The sequence below is a fragment of the Vidua chalybeata genome, chromosome 2, assembly GCF_026979565.1.
Source record: "Vidua chalybeata isolate OUT-0048 chromosome 2, bVidCha1 merged haplotype, whole genome shotgun sequence".
Taxonomy (NCBI): domain Eukaryota; kingdom Metazoa; phylum Chordata; class Aves; order Passeriformes; family Viduidae; genus Vidua; species Vidua chalybeata.
This window is the reverse complement of record NC_071531.1, coordinates 89,093,238-89,106,180: the sequence shown is the minus strand read 5'-3', so window position 1 is coordinate 89,106,180 and position 12,943 is coordinate 89,093,238. Positions and strand designations below refer to the sequence as shown.

The window sequence follows — 12,943 nt, the reverse complement described above, 5'->3', positions numbered from 1 at the left end:
ATTCATTGGTTTTGCAATGCAGCTGTGTCCTAAATAATTTTTCCATGAACCTTAATGGAAATACAGTGGATAAAATCCATTTTTCCTAGATGACAATTAGGTGTCTTAATCATAAGAGCAGTCCATTTTTGGGGTCTCTGATTTAACACAATGCTTAAAATGCTTAAATGCACAGGCAGCCTTACTGACTTTAACTAGGAATTTCTGTTGAAATGCAACTTTTCACTCTTATTTTCAGGTGTTTCAAGTTATTGTGAAAGATATGCTGAAGGAATGAAACTTGTTCTGAACACCTTTGGGCCAGTTCCAGAATTTTCAGGTGAAACTGTGCAGAAAGTCAATCAGGTAAATATGGAGGTGATAAAAACACCAACATTCAGAACAAAGAACATTAGTTTTTATTTTAACATCTGTGCTATTTCACTTTACTGCTGGAGGTATCTGTACTCTGTATTTATTGTGTGAATGTGTACTTCAAGGGAAAAGATCAGTACAGCATGCATGTGAGTCCCTTTTGAAAGCACTTGGACAATACATCATGGGAAAGTGACCTAGCAGTCACATTATTACCAGTAGCATTATTACTAGACAGAGGAGTCAGCTGCTAATAGCTGTGGGTTATTGGCATTTAATCCTCCATGCCATTCCTTACCACTTCCCTCCTCTTATCACATTAGTCTCAGCCTCCTTTCCTACATGAATATTCATCCTGTGTCTTCCTCCTACTCTATCTTCCTGCATAAACCTGTAGCTTTTTTTCTTCTGGGTGTTCTTTTTATACTTTACAAACCAGAGTTCCATTTTGTCATGTGTGCAAATACATGTTTAAGAGAAGCATGTGAACAGTCTGGTAAGGTTACTTTTATGTTTAAAGATAAAATGTGTTTAAGTGCTGTTCTGGATTGGAATCTAGTTTGTATTAGAAATGTAATAACATTTCTAAGCCCACAATGTGTTTATAGTGACTATGTAGTCATTTTGAACAACCATAGGAATCAGCTGAAGTATTGTCATTTCCTAACTCTGCCTTTTCAAAAGGCACCTTTTTTAATGATTCGCTAAGAACATGTGTAGGGGTTGAATAATTTATGATCAGCTGTCAGAGATTAATTCCAAATATGGAGGCGACCTGTCTGGAAGATAGTATTTTGTGTTCCTATTTATGTTAATGAATTTTGAGGAAAGATATTCTTTTATGCTTAAATAACATAGACTGCACATAGTAACAATCAATAATAATTTTGGAGTCATTCACAATCAGAAGCTTTTAACTGGTATGAAACAGTTTGGCTTTCTTTATAGAAGGCTGGATTCCACTTCAACATCTGCTTCTGTGTCTTAAGATGAGCTTGCAAGGATCCTCTGTTAGAGAAAATCATTAAGCATTTCTTACCTTTCTCCTCTGTCCCTCCCTCTGATTTTTTCCTAGAGTGACTGCAGCTTGCTAGTCACTGGTAGCAGGTCCACGTTTTACCCAGTTTCTCAATGCTTGCCTTTTAAGCCTAAGACCTCAGGTCCTAGTTTGGCAAAGATGACCTATGGTCTCTATCTGCACTCTCAAAACAACTTTTTTTCCTTGTCACTTCTAAGACAACTTTGACTGTACACTCAGAAATATTTTTTTCCCTGTCTTCCCCTGTCATTTTTATAATGACTGGTATTCTTAAGACAAAATGTTTATATAAACATGATATCTCTCACTGCATTTATAGGGAACCATTCACAGGAATCTGGTTCAGAACACATTTTCAGCAACATAAATGTCCAGGTTGTCTCCTTTCTACTTAATAAAAGATTATCATCAAAGAGACTAGACAGTGACTGTGGAGCAAAATAAGGGAAGAGGCTGATGCTTTGTTGTTTCTGTAGTCATCTACATTGCCACATTAAGGATAACCTTATCCAAGAGAGAGCATTTTTATTCCCATACAGTTTGGTTCCTTTCCAGTCACTCATGGAAAGAATTAGTGACCTATTTCTTGTGATAACCTAAATGATAATTTGTGTGGATGATGACTTGGTCTGACACGGGGAAAGCAGGAAAAAAATTCTGGTGAAAAACTTTTCACTCAGAATGTGAAATTTAGTTATCTTAAATTTTCTCTTCCAGGCACTGTCTGAAAAAATTCCAGTTGTTCCAAAAGTCCTGGATGCCAGGAGAAAGTGGAGAGATGAATGTCTCACCGGTCTTGCCAAACTGAAAACACAAATGAAATCTGACTGAGATGCACCTTGTCTAACAGGAGAGACCAAATGAAGAGCAGATCTTCAAAAAAGCAGAAATTTTTAGTCATGCAGAAGAGGAGGCTGAATGGGCAACCAATGATATATGCACATGGAGACCAATGAAACATTTGGTCCAAATTTGCCAAATTCATGAATGACTAGAAACAGTTATTACAAAGTTCAGTTAAAATTTATCAAATTGCTATGCAAATGCATTAGATGTGTAAGTGTTAAGTAGCTTTAGCAACATTAATATTGTGCAATGCAGGAACACAATCACATTTTAAATAATGCATTTTTCAACTTGCTTAGGAACTCAGCACTTGAACCATATTTGCTAACGCATGGATCTGAAACAGGCAAACATCAGCTGTTTGTCACTGGAGAAAATAAGCCCTCCCCTGCCAGTCGCTGTGACAGTGAGGTTAATTTGTAAAGCAGTGACTGCAGATAGGAGAAGGTTGTATTGAGCAAAGTGGATTCACTGGACGGTGAGCTGAGACCTCAGCAGCAGTTAAGGGTCACTTCAGTTTGTATCTATTACTATTTCACAATGTAGGGAAAAGAACTGCTCCTCCTTTCCCTCCTCTTGGCACTTCTGTACCTGTATGGTGATCTAAATGTGAGTAAATACCGCAGAATTCCCCCTTCATCCCTTCCCCTTGGTTCTGTAAGACTTACCAGAGACCTACTTTGTCTTCAAGACAGTGCACTTGAGAACCCATGGCTTTGCTCGCCAATGTTTGATGCTGGCTGTTGGCATTGCTGCATAAGTATGTGCTTGATTTTATGAGTTGTCTGAAAGAAATAAGAGATCTGGATTTAGTAGCTGGTTTGGGAGACAGTGTGGTGTAGTGCATCTGTCTGGGCTTTCTCCATGACCTTCCAGATGATTTTGGGAAACCAGTTCACCTCTCTGCTGCCACATCTGTTTTATACATTGGTTGAAGCAAGATCTGCTTCTTTAGGACCCAGCTGTAGTGAATGTAACAGCTGTAGCTGAGGGAACCCAGATATCTGAGTTGGAACTAGATGATCTTTAAGGTCCCTTCCAACCCAAGCCATTTGATGATTCTATTATCTGCTCTTCTGGTCCCCTGCAGAGGGAAAGATCCAGTGGCTTAGATGTAGCATTTATGCTTTACTGCTGCCCTTTCCTCAGGAGGTACAACATCTCCACATAGAAAAACACAGCATACACCTGGAAGTAGGATCAACCTCAGGTGCTGCAGTGGCATGTTTTGGTCCACTGCAAGGTATTATTATGAACATCTGTACTCTGTAATATAGTTGGACTTTGATCTTAGATGGAACCTTGGGGCATTACTGTTAATGCAGATAGCAGGAATAACTTGAAACAATGCATTGCACCCGCTCTGCTTGAGTTATGCAGTTATGAATTTGTGCTAGCTTGTCATGTAACTTCACAGTACAGATGCAGAAGCTTTAACCTGTCATTCTGCTAATTCTCCTGTGTTTTTTATAGAGGATGCAGTACACAAGCTGTTCTTATTAAAGGTAACTTTGCTAGTTACCGTTTTATGCTTAGCAGAAATGACTGCATGAACATACCAAACCCACTTATTTGTGTTTAGGACACAGTAAAAGAGACGTAAGATAATTTGTATTGCTGGACACAAGTGGTGGGCCAAGAACACATCTCTGGATGTAAAACACAGGATGGGAGGCATAGTGCAGAGGTTGTCCTGTATTTCTTTATAATCAGTGGAGTCAACAGGAAATTTGTAAGCTCAAATTATTACTTTATCCCAATACAGACTTAAAATGTTTCTTCTCTTGTTTTTTATTGCCACAGTGACTGGCTCAACCTGCATTTAGATATTTGAGAAGTCAGTCCTCACTCCTGAGGCCTTACTAAGCAATAGTAAATTAATTATGAGGTTGATTTCCTCATTTTGTGTATGGTTTTCCATTTCAGACAAGGCTGAAGATGGTTCTGATTACTTTCAAGATTTGACCTGCTTTTCTTGTGGGCATATGACATTGTCATAACTAATTAGCTTGCAGTGCTTCTGTTTACTCTGAGATTTTTAAAAACTTGATCATGTAATGAAATATTTGCTGCTGGCTTTATTATTTGCTTATTAATAAAATATTTTAATGAGGAAGGTATTAACCTGTGTGCTCCAGTGTGATTGGTGCCTGAGAGACAGAGCACTTCCGTAGAGTGAGCAGCTGCTCCACAGGGTTGCAGCAGATCTCACCTTGGAGCATCAGCTCCCACACAGGTGTACAGGTATAAGTTGAGATAGGGGAAAGTGCTTGACAAAAAGTGTATTTTAACTGACATTTGCATAGGAGTTCCAGCCTCCAGGATATACTTTTTTACCCCATGAGGCTTAGTCAGGCAGGGGCACAGGGTGTCCACAGAGGTGGTATAGTCTTCCAACTTGCAGGTTTTCAAGTCCTGACTGGATGAAGCCCTGAGCAGCCTGGTCTGACCTCAAACCTGACTTGCTGTGAGCAGGAGGTTACAGCAGAGATTTCCTAAGCTTCCTCCTGGTTTGCATTTCCTGATTTCAAGTTTTATTTGATTCTGGATAATTTTGCATTAGAAATGTTGCTCCAGTGAAGTACTTGTGTTGTTTGATTGTTAACAGAGTGAGCAGTAGTTAAATGGTCAAGTAACTATTTTATGGTAAACTATAAGATATTTTGGAATAATTTATCTTGTGTTTTCTTTTTTACACAATTGCATATTTTAAAATCCTGTATTTTTTAAATTCAGGTTACACCTCTAGAATTTTCTAAGGCCATCTTTGTTGCACTGTGTTTTTCTGTGTTTCACCAATTTGATATTTATTGTTTTCCTTATTGCATCTATTTTACTGTAAGTTACTGCTGCATATTGGAAGCAGTGTCCAATATGTTCATACCAAAGCCTTTGATTTAATGCCATTAAAAAGAAACCATCTATGATGTGTGAGATAGGAAGAAAAGACAGATGCAGGGAACTAATTGCTTCACTGAGGGAAGTCTGCAATACCTCTGGTTTCCTAAATCTCTGAGTGTAATGGAGTAGCTTGCAAAGCAACTATATTAATTTACTTTCCCTATCCTGTAGTTGTATCCCTATTTTTCTGTTAAGCCATGATAAGTTTGAAAGTTAAAATATGACCATTTTTCTGATTGCACCATTATCTAATTGGAATGGTATTAAACTGTGTTATCCTATCTATACCATCTTTTAGGCAAAGAGTGAACTGTACTTCATTAGGGAAGCAGGAGAAGTGTTTGTGGTACTTGTATAAAAACAGAAAAAAATAATTTTGAGACAAAGTGATATCACTGTCAGTCTCAATTTCTTGAAAGATGAGATCTGCTGCCAGTGCCTGTATAGTTCCATATCAGGATTGCATTGCCATAGTATGGAGTTACAAAAAGGGGTTTGAGAATCTGTAACTGTGGTGCCGTTGCAGGGATGGAGATATGGAGGACAGGAGCTCTCCATGAGAAGAAGAGCCCAGCAGATGTGAACCTTACAATTACTTGAAGTATCGGGAGGAAAACCAAATGGTCTTCTACTTTCAGCATCCTACCAGGCCCAAAGGGTGTGTTTCACAAATTAATTTGGATCTAGTTAGAGCAAACAAGTGTAAATGAATATGTTTGCTCTATCTGCCTGCTCATCTGCTCTGTTCCCTCAAGCTTCAGTGTGAGTATGTGTGTGTGTACATGCACATATGGGTGCTATTGCAGAGTGGAAAGACAAAAACTGACCCCAGGGGAAAACTCACATTCGATTTGGTAAGGACTTGTATGTACCAAGCCAACAGCCAAGGATTTATTTCTGTTCTTTTCTGTGATTTCAAAAAGAGAAAGGAGTTCCTTCCTTCAGAATGCTATTCAGAGCTAAGCAGGGGTGCAGCTTAGAACACATCACTTAGAGGAAGTTACCTATGGACTGGTATCTGTTATAGTTCATTTTTGTTTATAGTTTCATTTTTCTTCTCTAGAAAGGCTACACAAACCTCTTGGTTCTGTTATAAATGGGAGATCATAAGAAACTGGCAGTATTCTAGTTTTCTATGGAGCAGCACAACTTACTTTCTTAACATACTCAAAGAAATGCTCCATGGGGTTGCAAGGATGGGTTGCTCTTCACCAGACATTTAAATGGAGAGATGCTTGGAATAAAAGAACACTCAGTGTGCATGAGATTTCTTTTTGAATGTGGGTGTGAAATGGAGATTTTAACATGTGGCTTGGTACACTCCTTCCAGCTACTTGCATTTCACACCTGTTTTCACAAGAAGCAGAGATGTGTAAGATGCAGAATAATTCAGAAACTTGTTTCCTTTTATCTATGGGTGGAATATAGTCTAACATGGAAAAAGTTAACTTAAGAGTCCATAGTTTCATGTGGATACAGGAAAGCTTTATGCTGAACTTACTTTTTTTAGAAGATTCTATACAATAAGAACGGTAAATTTGCCCTAAATTGAACAGTTGATCTGTTTAGCTTAAGCCTAGGTGATGACACTGTTGTAGTTTTAACAGACTGCTCAAGGCCTCTACAAGGGTCCAACACCTCTGTGTCATCACAATGGATAGGTTTTCCAATAGAAAGCATTAAAAAGGCTCTGTAATTTAAAGCACTGTGAAAACCCTTCTTTCCATTTGCGATTTGTTTAAACTTTAACATCAGGTCTTGCAGTAATTTTTCCAATACCATAATGGTACCTACTTTCCACATCAAGCCACAGTTGCTTGTTCTTTGGTTGCTTAAACAGGTAATGCTCCTAAGGAATACAATGAAGGCATTTTTTGGCAGCCCAACAAGAAAGTGATGAGGCTGGAAAATTCTCACTGTGACTCTGATATTACTGAAAAAATGAGGTTGTTGTTTTTGAGTCAGCTTTACTTCAAGCTGTGTTGATGTGGAGCTTGTTGTTTGGTGTTTTTTACAAACCCTACTTAATGGGGTGAAATCTGCATACTAAGTCCTTAGTAGTAATATAGAAAGTATTTCTGTGCAGTTAAAAACATATTTCTGGAATTGCCAGGTACAAAGGCAGCAGTCACAGTATTCCAGATTCCAGAGCACCTTGCAACCACAAAACCAGATTTTCTGATATTACTCAGCAATGCCATTTCAGTGCAGTAATGGAAAGATATAATTCTGCCATTTCAAACACACAGACTACTGAAGACAGCAAATTGCATAGCCAGGTGATTTCATGAAATGAGCATGCCTATTGTCCATGTTGTACTGAATTTTATGGAGTAGCATGAAGTCACATTTGGTACTTCTACAAACCAGAAATGTTTCCATTTGCTTTTGCTTTTCCTTCTTTAGAAAGAAAAGTTAACTACAAACATATCTTCCCTCTATCAGTATCTGTATCAGTAAAGGGTGATTACAGAAGTCTGAATATAGCTTCCGTTGCTGAGACATCTCATACTACTCCAGTGTGTTATTTACAAAAAAAAAATTATTAAAGATATGACTGCAGAGAAAAATAGAGAATACAATTTTTCTTAGGAAGATGCAGGTATTATTTTTATTATGACAAATCAGATTTAATCTGATCTTAGTGTCCTAATAGTTTATTATAAGGGAAAACCAGTAAGTGGGGATTAATACAAACATATTTAATTATCAGTAAAAAGGAGGTAGGTGCATATTTGTTGCACAATGTAAACATTGCTTACTACATCTGAATATAGCTTTTGGTTTCAAGTCTCTTCTTAAAAAACTACAGTCTAGACTTCTCTGGAGTGTGCTGCCATAAAACGTGCTGTAACAACTGTCCAGACAGTGGCCGCTGACTGTAGCCTCGGGTAGTTACTACCATGTTTACCCTGTTGGCAGTCCTGTCCTCATGCCTATGAAGAGCAAAACAAAGTGTAACTTCCAGCTGCCACCTCTCCTGTGAGCTGCAGGTGAGTTTCTTGTCTGTCGCCAAAAGGACTTTGCTCCGGCACGCTGCTGCTGGCCATGCTGGTGCAGGTCAGTAACCAGGCGATATGGGCAGCCTTGCCCACAGTCCTGGGGTTTGTTCTGTTTCTTAGGCCAGGTCACTCTGCGCTGGCCTCCAGCATGGCTTGCTGCCCTGTTCCTGTAGCAAAGGGCTTTTGGCTGTACTGCCTGTATAGGCCAGTCTGCCCAGCTCCTGGGAAGCCAGCCACAGCCTGTTGCAGAGCTGGCAATGCTCATTTATCCACTTTCCAGGCTAACAAACTTGGACTATTCACCTATAAAATAATTTTTTTTCTTCCAAGATAGTTTACCTGTGATAGCTTATATCCATCCTTATTTACCCCATTTTCCAGGCTAACAAACTTGGACTATTCACCTATAAAATCAATTTTTTCCTTCCAAGATAGTTTACTTGTGATAGCTGATATCCATCTGCCCTGGTGCTGTGCTGGTCCAAGCTCTTTTCTGTGATCCCTGCTGCAGCTTTTCTGATTTTCGCTGATTTGGGTTACTACACATGTTAAAGGAGAGCTTTAACATGACCATGCTCGTGATTTATGAGTAATTTTAAAACCAGATAATTTGTAAGCTGCCTAATTAAAGCAATGTTGAGACACTTCTAGAACTACACACAATCACCTTGTTTATAGCAGGAAAGCACAGAGACCAGAACTGAATAAAACCCAGCTACCATGGGAAGACTGGTTTGTTTAGCATTAACACCACAGCTGTCTCATACTTTTGGCAACACTCAGTAAGCTTGTTTTCAATAGTGGCACTGAAACAGTGTTATTCTGGTTGCTTCTCATCCTTTTAGTGTGCATTTCCTCAAGGAGTTTCTCTGAGGGAAGCAAAACCTTTTATTTAGCAGCATTTTTTTAAAATTCTTTTAAAAATCCATTTTTAAAACTTTAAAAATCCTTTGCATGATTTCAAAGCTCATGTAGCCATATCAGTATATTCTATACTTTGTTGTATTTATTCTTTTTCCTTTTTTTAAGCTTTCCTTTGAATTGTCCATTCACCATCTACCTCTCTTTCCAGATTAGTTTCTTGTGGTGACCCTTCATTACTGATGTTTCTCAGCTGCTGAGAGGATCATCTTTAATTTCAAAGCTACACATTGGGGATTAACTGCTACCCAGATGTTGTACCAACTTCCCACTCCAGCCTCTACAAGCAAACTCTTTGTGGTGAATACTGATTATTTTCACTCATTAGATTGGATCCAAACTCTGGATCTGGCCATCTGTACCCTGTTTCATCATGGCTGGTGTCTTAAGAGTGTGTTTTGGTCCTTCCCATTGCAGTTCCCCAGCCACAGCCCAGCAGCCCATTGGCAGAAACTCCTCTGACTCACATTCCTCCCAGGACACTGCTGTGTGCTGCAGGTGCAGGAGTGCCAAATGCAGCCTTTTCTTAATCCTCTCTGTTGACAGCAATGTTTGACTTCTCCAATTTAATCTCATGATAGGTTCCAAGATGAAGCTGCTCCTTATTTTATGTCTGACTCAGTATTTATCTGTCAGCTTGATGCTTGCTGAGATCATTGGTGATCAACTGCTCTGTAAGCCTTAAAACAAAGTTACTGGCAGAAGGCCTTTTTAGACCACAGGGATTTTATGTTTGGATTTGGAAGGCACAGGGCAGTAGAAGCAGGACCCTTGTGGTCAGCACAGTCCCTTTAATATGAGACATTATATTCCTTTTTTAGCCTCACAGGGCAGCTCTCCCAATCCCTGGCTCCTGCCTGATGCTTTTTCAACTCCTTGCATCCTCCCTGAGAAGCAGAGACCCCACACAGGTGATGTGTGTTGGATGTACCAGTGCTCATTGATGTAGCTTTCCTGAGCCCTCATTTCCTCCAGCTCTCACTTCATATTCTTTCTTTCTATTGCCCAGCAATGGGATACATTTTTGCTTGTTTCCATTTTTTGCTGTTTGGCAAATACTGTTGTTCTAGTTGTGGTTTTCTCAAGGAGACCTTTCTATTTTTGTTACTTGAACTATTATTTTCACGTGTTTTTTAGTGGTATATCCAACAATTTTACCTGGAGAAAGCTCTTATGGCAAATCTGTGACAGCTCTTCCTTTATTTTTTATTCCTTTTTTGAGGAAATGATGAAATACCTGATTCCTTCAACTTTTGTGAAGGTTTGGAATGGAGCCAGCTACAGTTCACACAATTCCACCCTTGGCTAAAATCCCTGGTTTACATACCTGGGAAAACTGCAGTAACTGGGTGGAGAAAGTATAGTCTCCACAATTAAAATGCAAGCTGACTTAATGAAGGGAAATTTATTAGGGGAGAATTTTATGAGAGTATATTTTCACCTCTGGCAATAATCTCATATACAGCACGACAGACCACACCCTGAGCACAGCCCAGACTGAGGGAGGCTGCACTGCAGGATCCTTAGGTCTGTGTCAGCATCTCCCTTCACTGCCCAGGAAGACAGGCAATGGTCCTGGCCCACTCAGTTTCTTTTTGCTTTGTGCCTTCTACTAGCAGCCTTTTTTTTTTTTTTTTTTTTTTTTTTTTTTGGCATTTGTACCTTTATACAGTTCCTGCCCTACTACCCCATATTTCTAATTTTGTTAATCCATGCCTGTTGGGATGTCCTTTACAGTCTCCCTCATTTTTCAGTTTCCTACTTTGCCAACTGCATCATTATATTCCCATTTTTCCCTTGGTGGAGGCCGGCAGTGCTCTGGGTCATGCACCCTCCCAGGGGAAGAGGATTGGAGATGGCAGAAGCAATAGCTGCAAGAGCTACACAGGAGCCTGGTCTGAGGGTGGCACTTCAGCAGAGGTCACTTACTCAAGCCATGGTCTCAGCCCTGAGCATGGCAGGTTAAAAAATCTTGACTGGGATCCGATCCCCTGTCAGCCCAAGACTAAGCAGGTTTATCACCTGCTGCTCAGCCTCCCACATCTCCTCCTTCTGATGCCCATGATTTTGGCTGACACTTATTTTAACCATTTGCTTGGTCTTGAGATTTGTTCCTTTTTGTGGGCATGGAGACCATCTTCACATACTTATCTGCACTCTTGGGCTCACTGTTTATGAAATAGATTAAATAATATTTTCAAGGTTTTACAAGGTTGTATGAAGCTTGTCTTAGCTGCAAATACAAGTATCAAGAGAGTTTGATCCACAGCTTAGATTTTTTTAAAAAGTCTTCCTAAGTGTAAGTTAAGCAACTGAACAAGTTATTTAGAGCAGTTGCAGAGGTCTTTGAGTTCTTTTAGGAAAGGATTGATACGCACCTCTTGGAGATTATGCAGATATCGTTAGTACAAATCAAAGATCATTGATCCCTATTAACATGCAAATTAGAAACAATTAAAATATACAACATGGCCTAACGCTTAATATAAGCATACACCCAATGCTCATGCAGCCACAAATTAGTTTATCTAAAGAGACCAAGAGGAAGATGAAGAAAAAGGTGGGATGACACTTGATCACAATAAGTAAAGTCTAGCTCTGAGAAGGTGGTTTCCAAAGGGATATTTTGGGAACATTTTAGGTCATTGTGCAAAGCAAAAAAAAAAAAAAAAAAAAAAAAAAAAAAAAAAAAAAAAAAAAAAACACGCAAGAAAATCCAAACCCAAACTTATTGTAAACAACAAGACAAATATTCAAGGAAGCAATCTAAGACAGAGTGGTTGGTGGGCATTTTGGAAACATGCACAAGATACATGGAAAAGATACACAGTATCTTTAGTACATAGTATGTACACAGTACATACTATGATAATTTCCAGAAGGGTATGAGTAAGCCAGGGCTGCTGGGACATCCCCATTGCACAAACTAATGAAGAAATCACAAGAGCAGATACTCAGAACCTTTAGAAAGGGGAAGCTGTGAAGGAAATAGGGAGACACAGACATGTTAAAATAACCAGGGAAGGACGAATCACTGTCAACACTGAGGCTATGACAGATGAGAGACTGAAGAGGGAAACAGGAAATGGATGTGAAACCAGTGGGGAAAAGCTGCTAAAACATCAGAAAAAATCTGCAAAACCAGGAAAGTGTAAATAGGTACCGACTAGTAGGTTTTTCTGCCCTTCCCTGATTTTATGGAAGATCACCTCAATGCTTCCTTAGAGATACAATGGGAGTCAGCATTGGAAGCAGCCTTGGTAAAAGTTGCTGTCAGTGGATTCACATCACTTTAAAGGCAGCAGTGAGCAAGAAGAAGCCAGTCAACCTCAACAATGGGGCAGGGGATGCCATGGGCTGGTCATGCTCATTCCTTGCAGGAGGCATCTGCTTCAGAAGGCAGCATTTTACAGGGTAAACAATATCATGCAGACACTAAAATGGCAAGACTGTCATAAAACAAAATTAAGGTTTCGACAAGATTGCAGTTTTTCAAGAATTAGCAAACCTTCAGGCAATTGCCATTGTAAGTACTAATGGGGCCAAAGAGTTGTGAAGCTCCTGTGCTTCTCATTTCCATGAGCAGCAATTTGGCATTTAGGGGCTGGGAGAGCTATTCCCATGGAAGATCTGAATGCTATTCCTTGGTCAGTGCCTGTAAGACAGTATAAATAGCAGACATATTTAAATTAGTGACAACAACTCTCCATTGTCCTGCAAACGTCAGTCCTTTCACCTTAGATATACAGCCTCTCATCTCCAGTGTCTTCATCTAAGGCAAAGGGCAGAATGTTGTTGTGCAGGAATTAATAAATAACAGGTGCTATGTTTGCAGATGGACTCTGCACCACTAACTCCTCCTTGGATGATGACAAATGGA

General features: G+C 39.5%; 1 protein-coding gene and 1 long non-coding RNA gene across 3 annotated transcripts in view; one reads left to right on the top strand and one right to left on the bottom strand.

The window, feature by feature from the left end:
• CRYL1 (crystallin lambda 1) overlaps positions 1 to 4,359 on the top strand; it is a 52,145-nt gene extending 47,786 nt beyond the window's left edge. For both annotated transcript variants that reach the window (XM_053936005.1, XM_053936004.1), the window contains 2 exons: positions 239 to 345; positions 2,111 to 4,359. In XM_053936005.1, coding sequence (XP_053791980.1) covers positions 239 to 345; positions 2,111 to 2,224 — 221 coding nt within the window. In that variant the 3' untranslated portion in view covers positions 2,225 to 4,359. The remainder of the gene's footprint in view (positions 1 to 238; positions 346 to 2,110) is intronic.
• On the bottom strand, positions 1,248 to 7,217 carry LOC128784423 (uncharacterized). The gene is made up of 3 exons (XR_008429479.1): positions 6,642 to 7,217; positions 2,908 to 3,024; positions 1,248 to 1,362 (listed from the first exon to the last, which is right to left on the bottom strand). It is a non-coding gene; the product is annotated as an uncharacterized LOC128784423 (long non-coding RNA).
• Between the last annotated feature and the right edge of the window lie 5,726 nt (positions 7,218 to 12,943).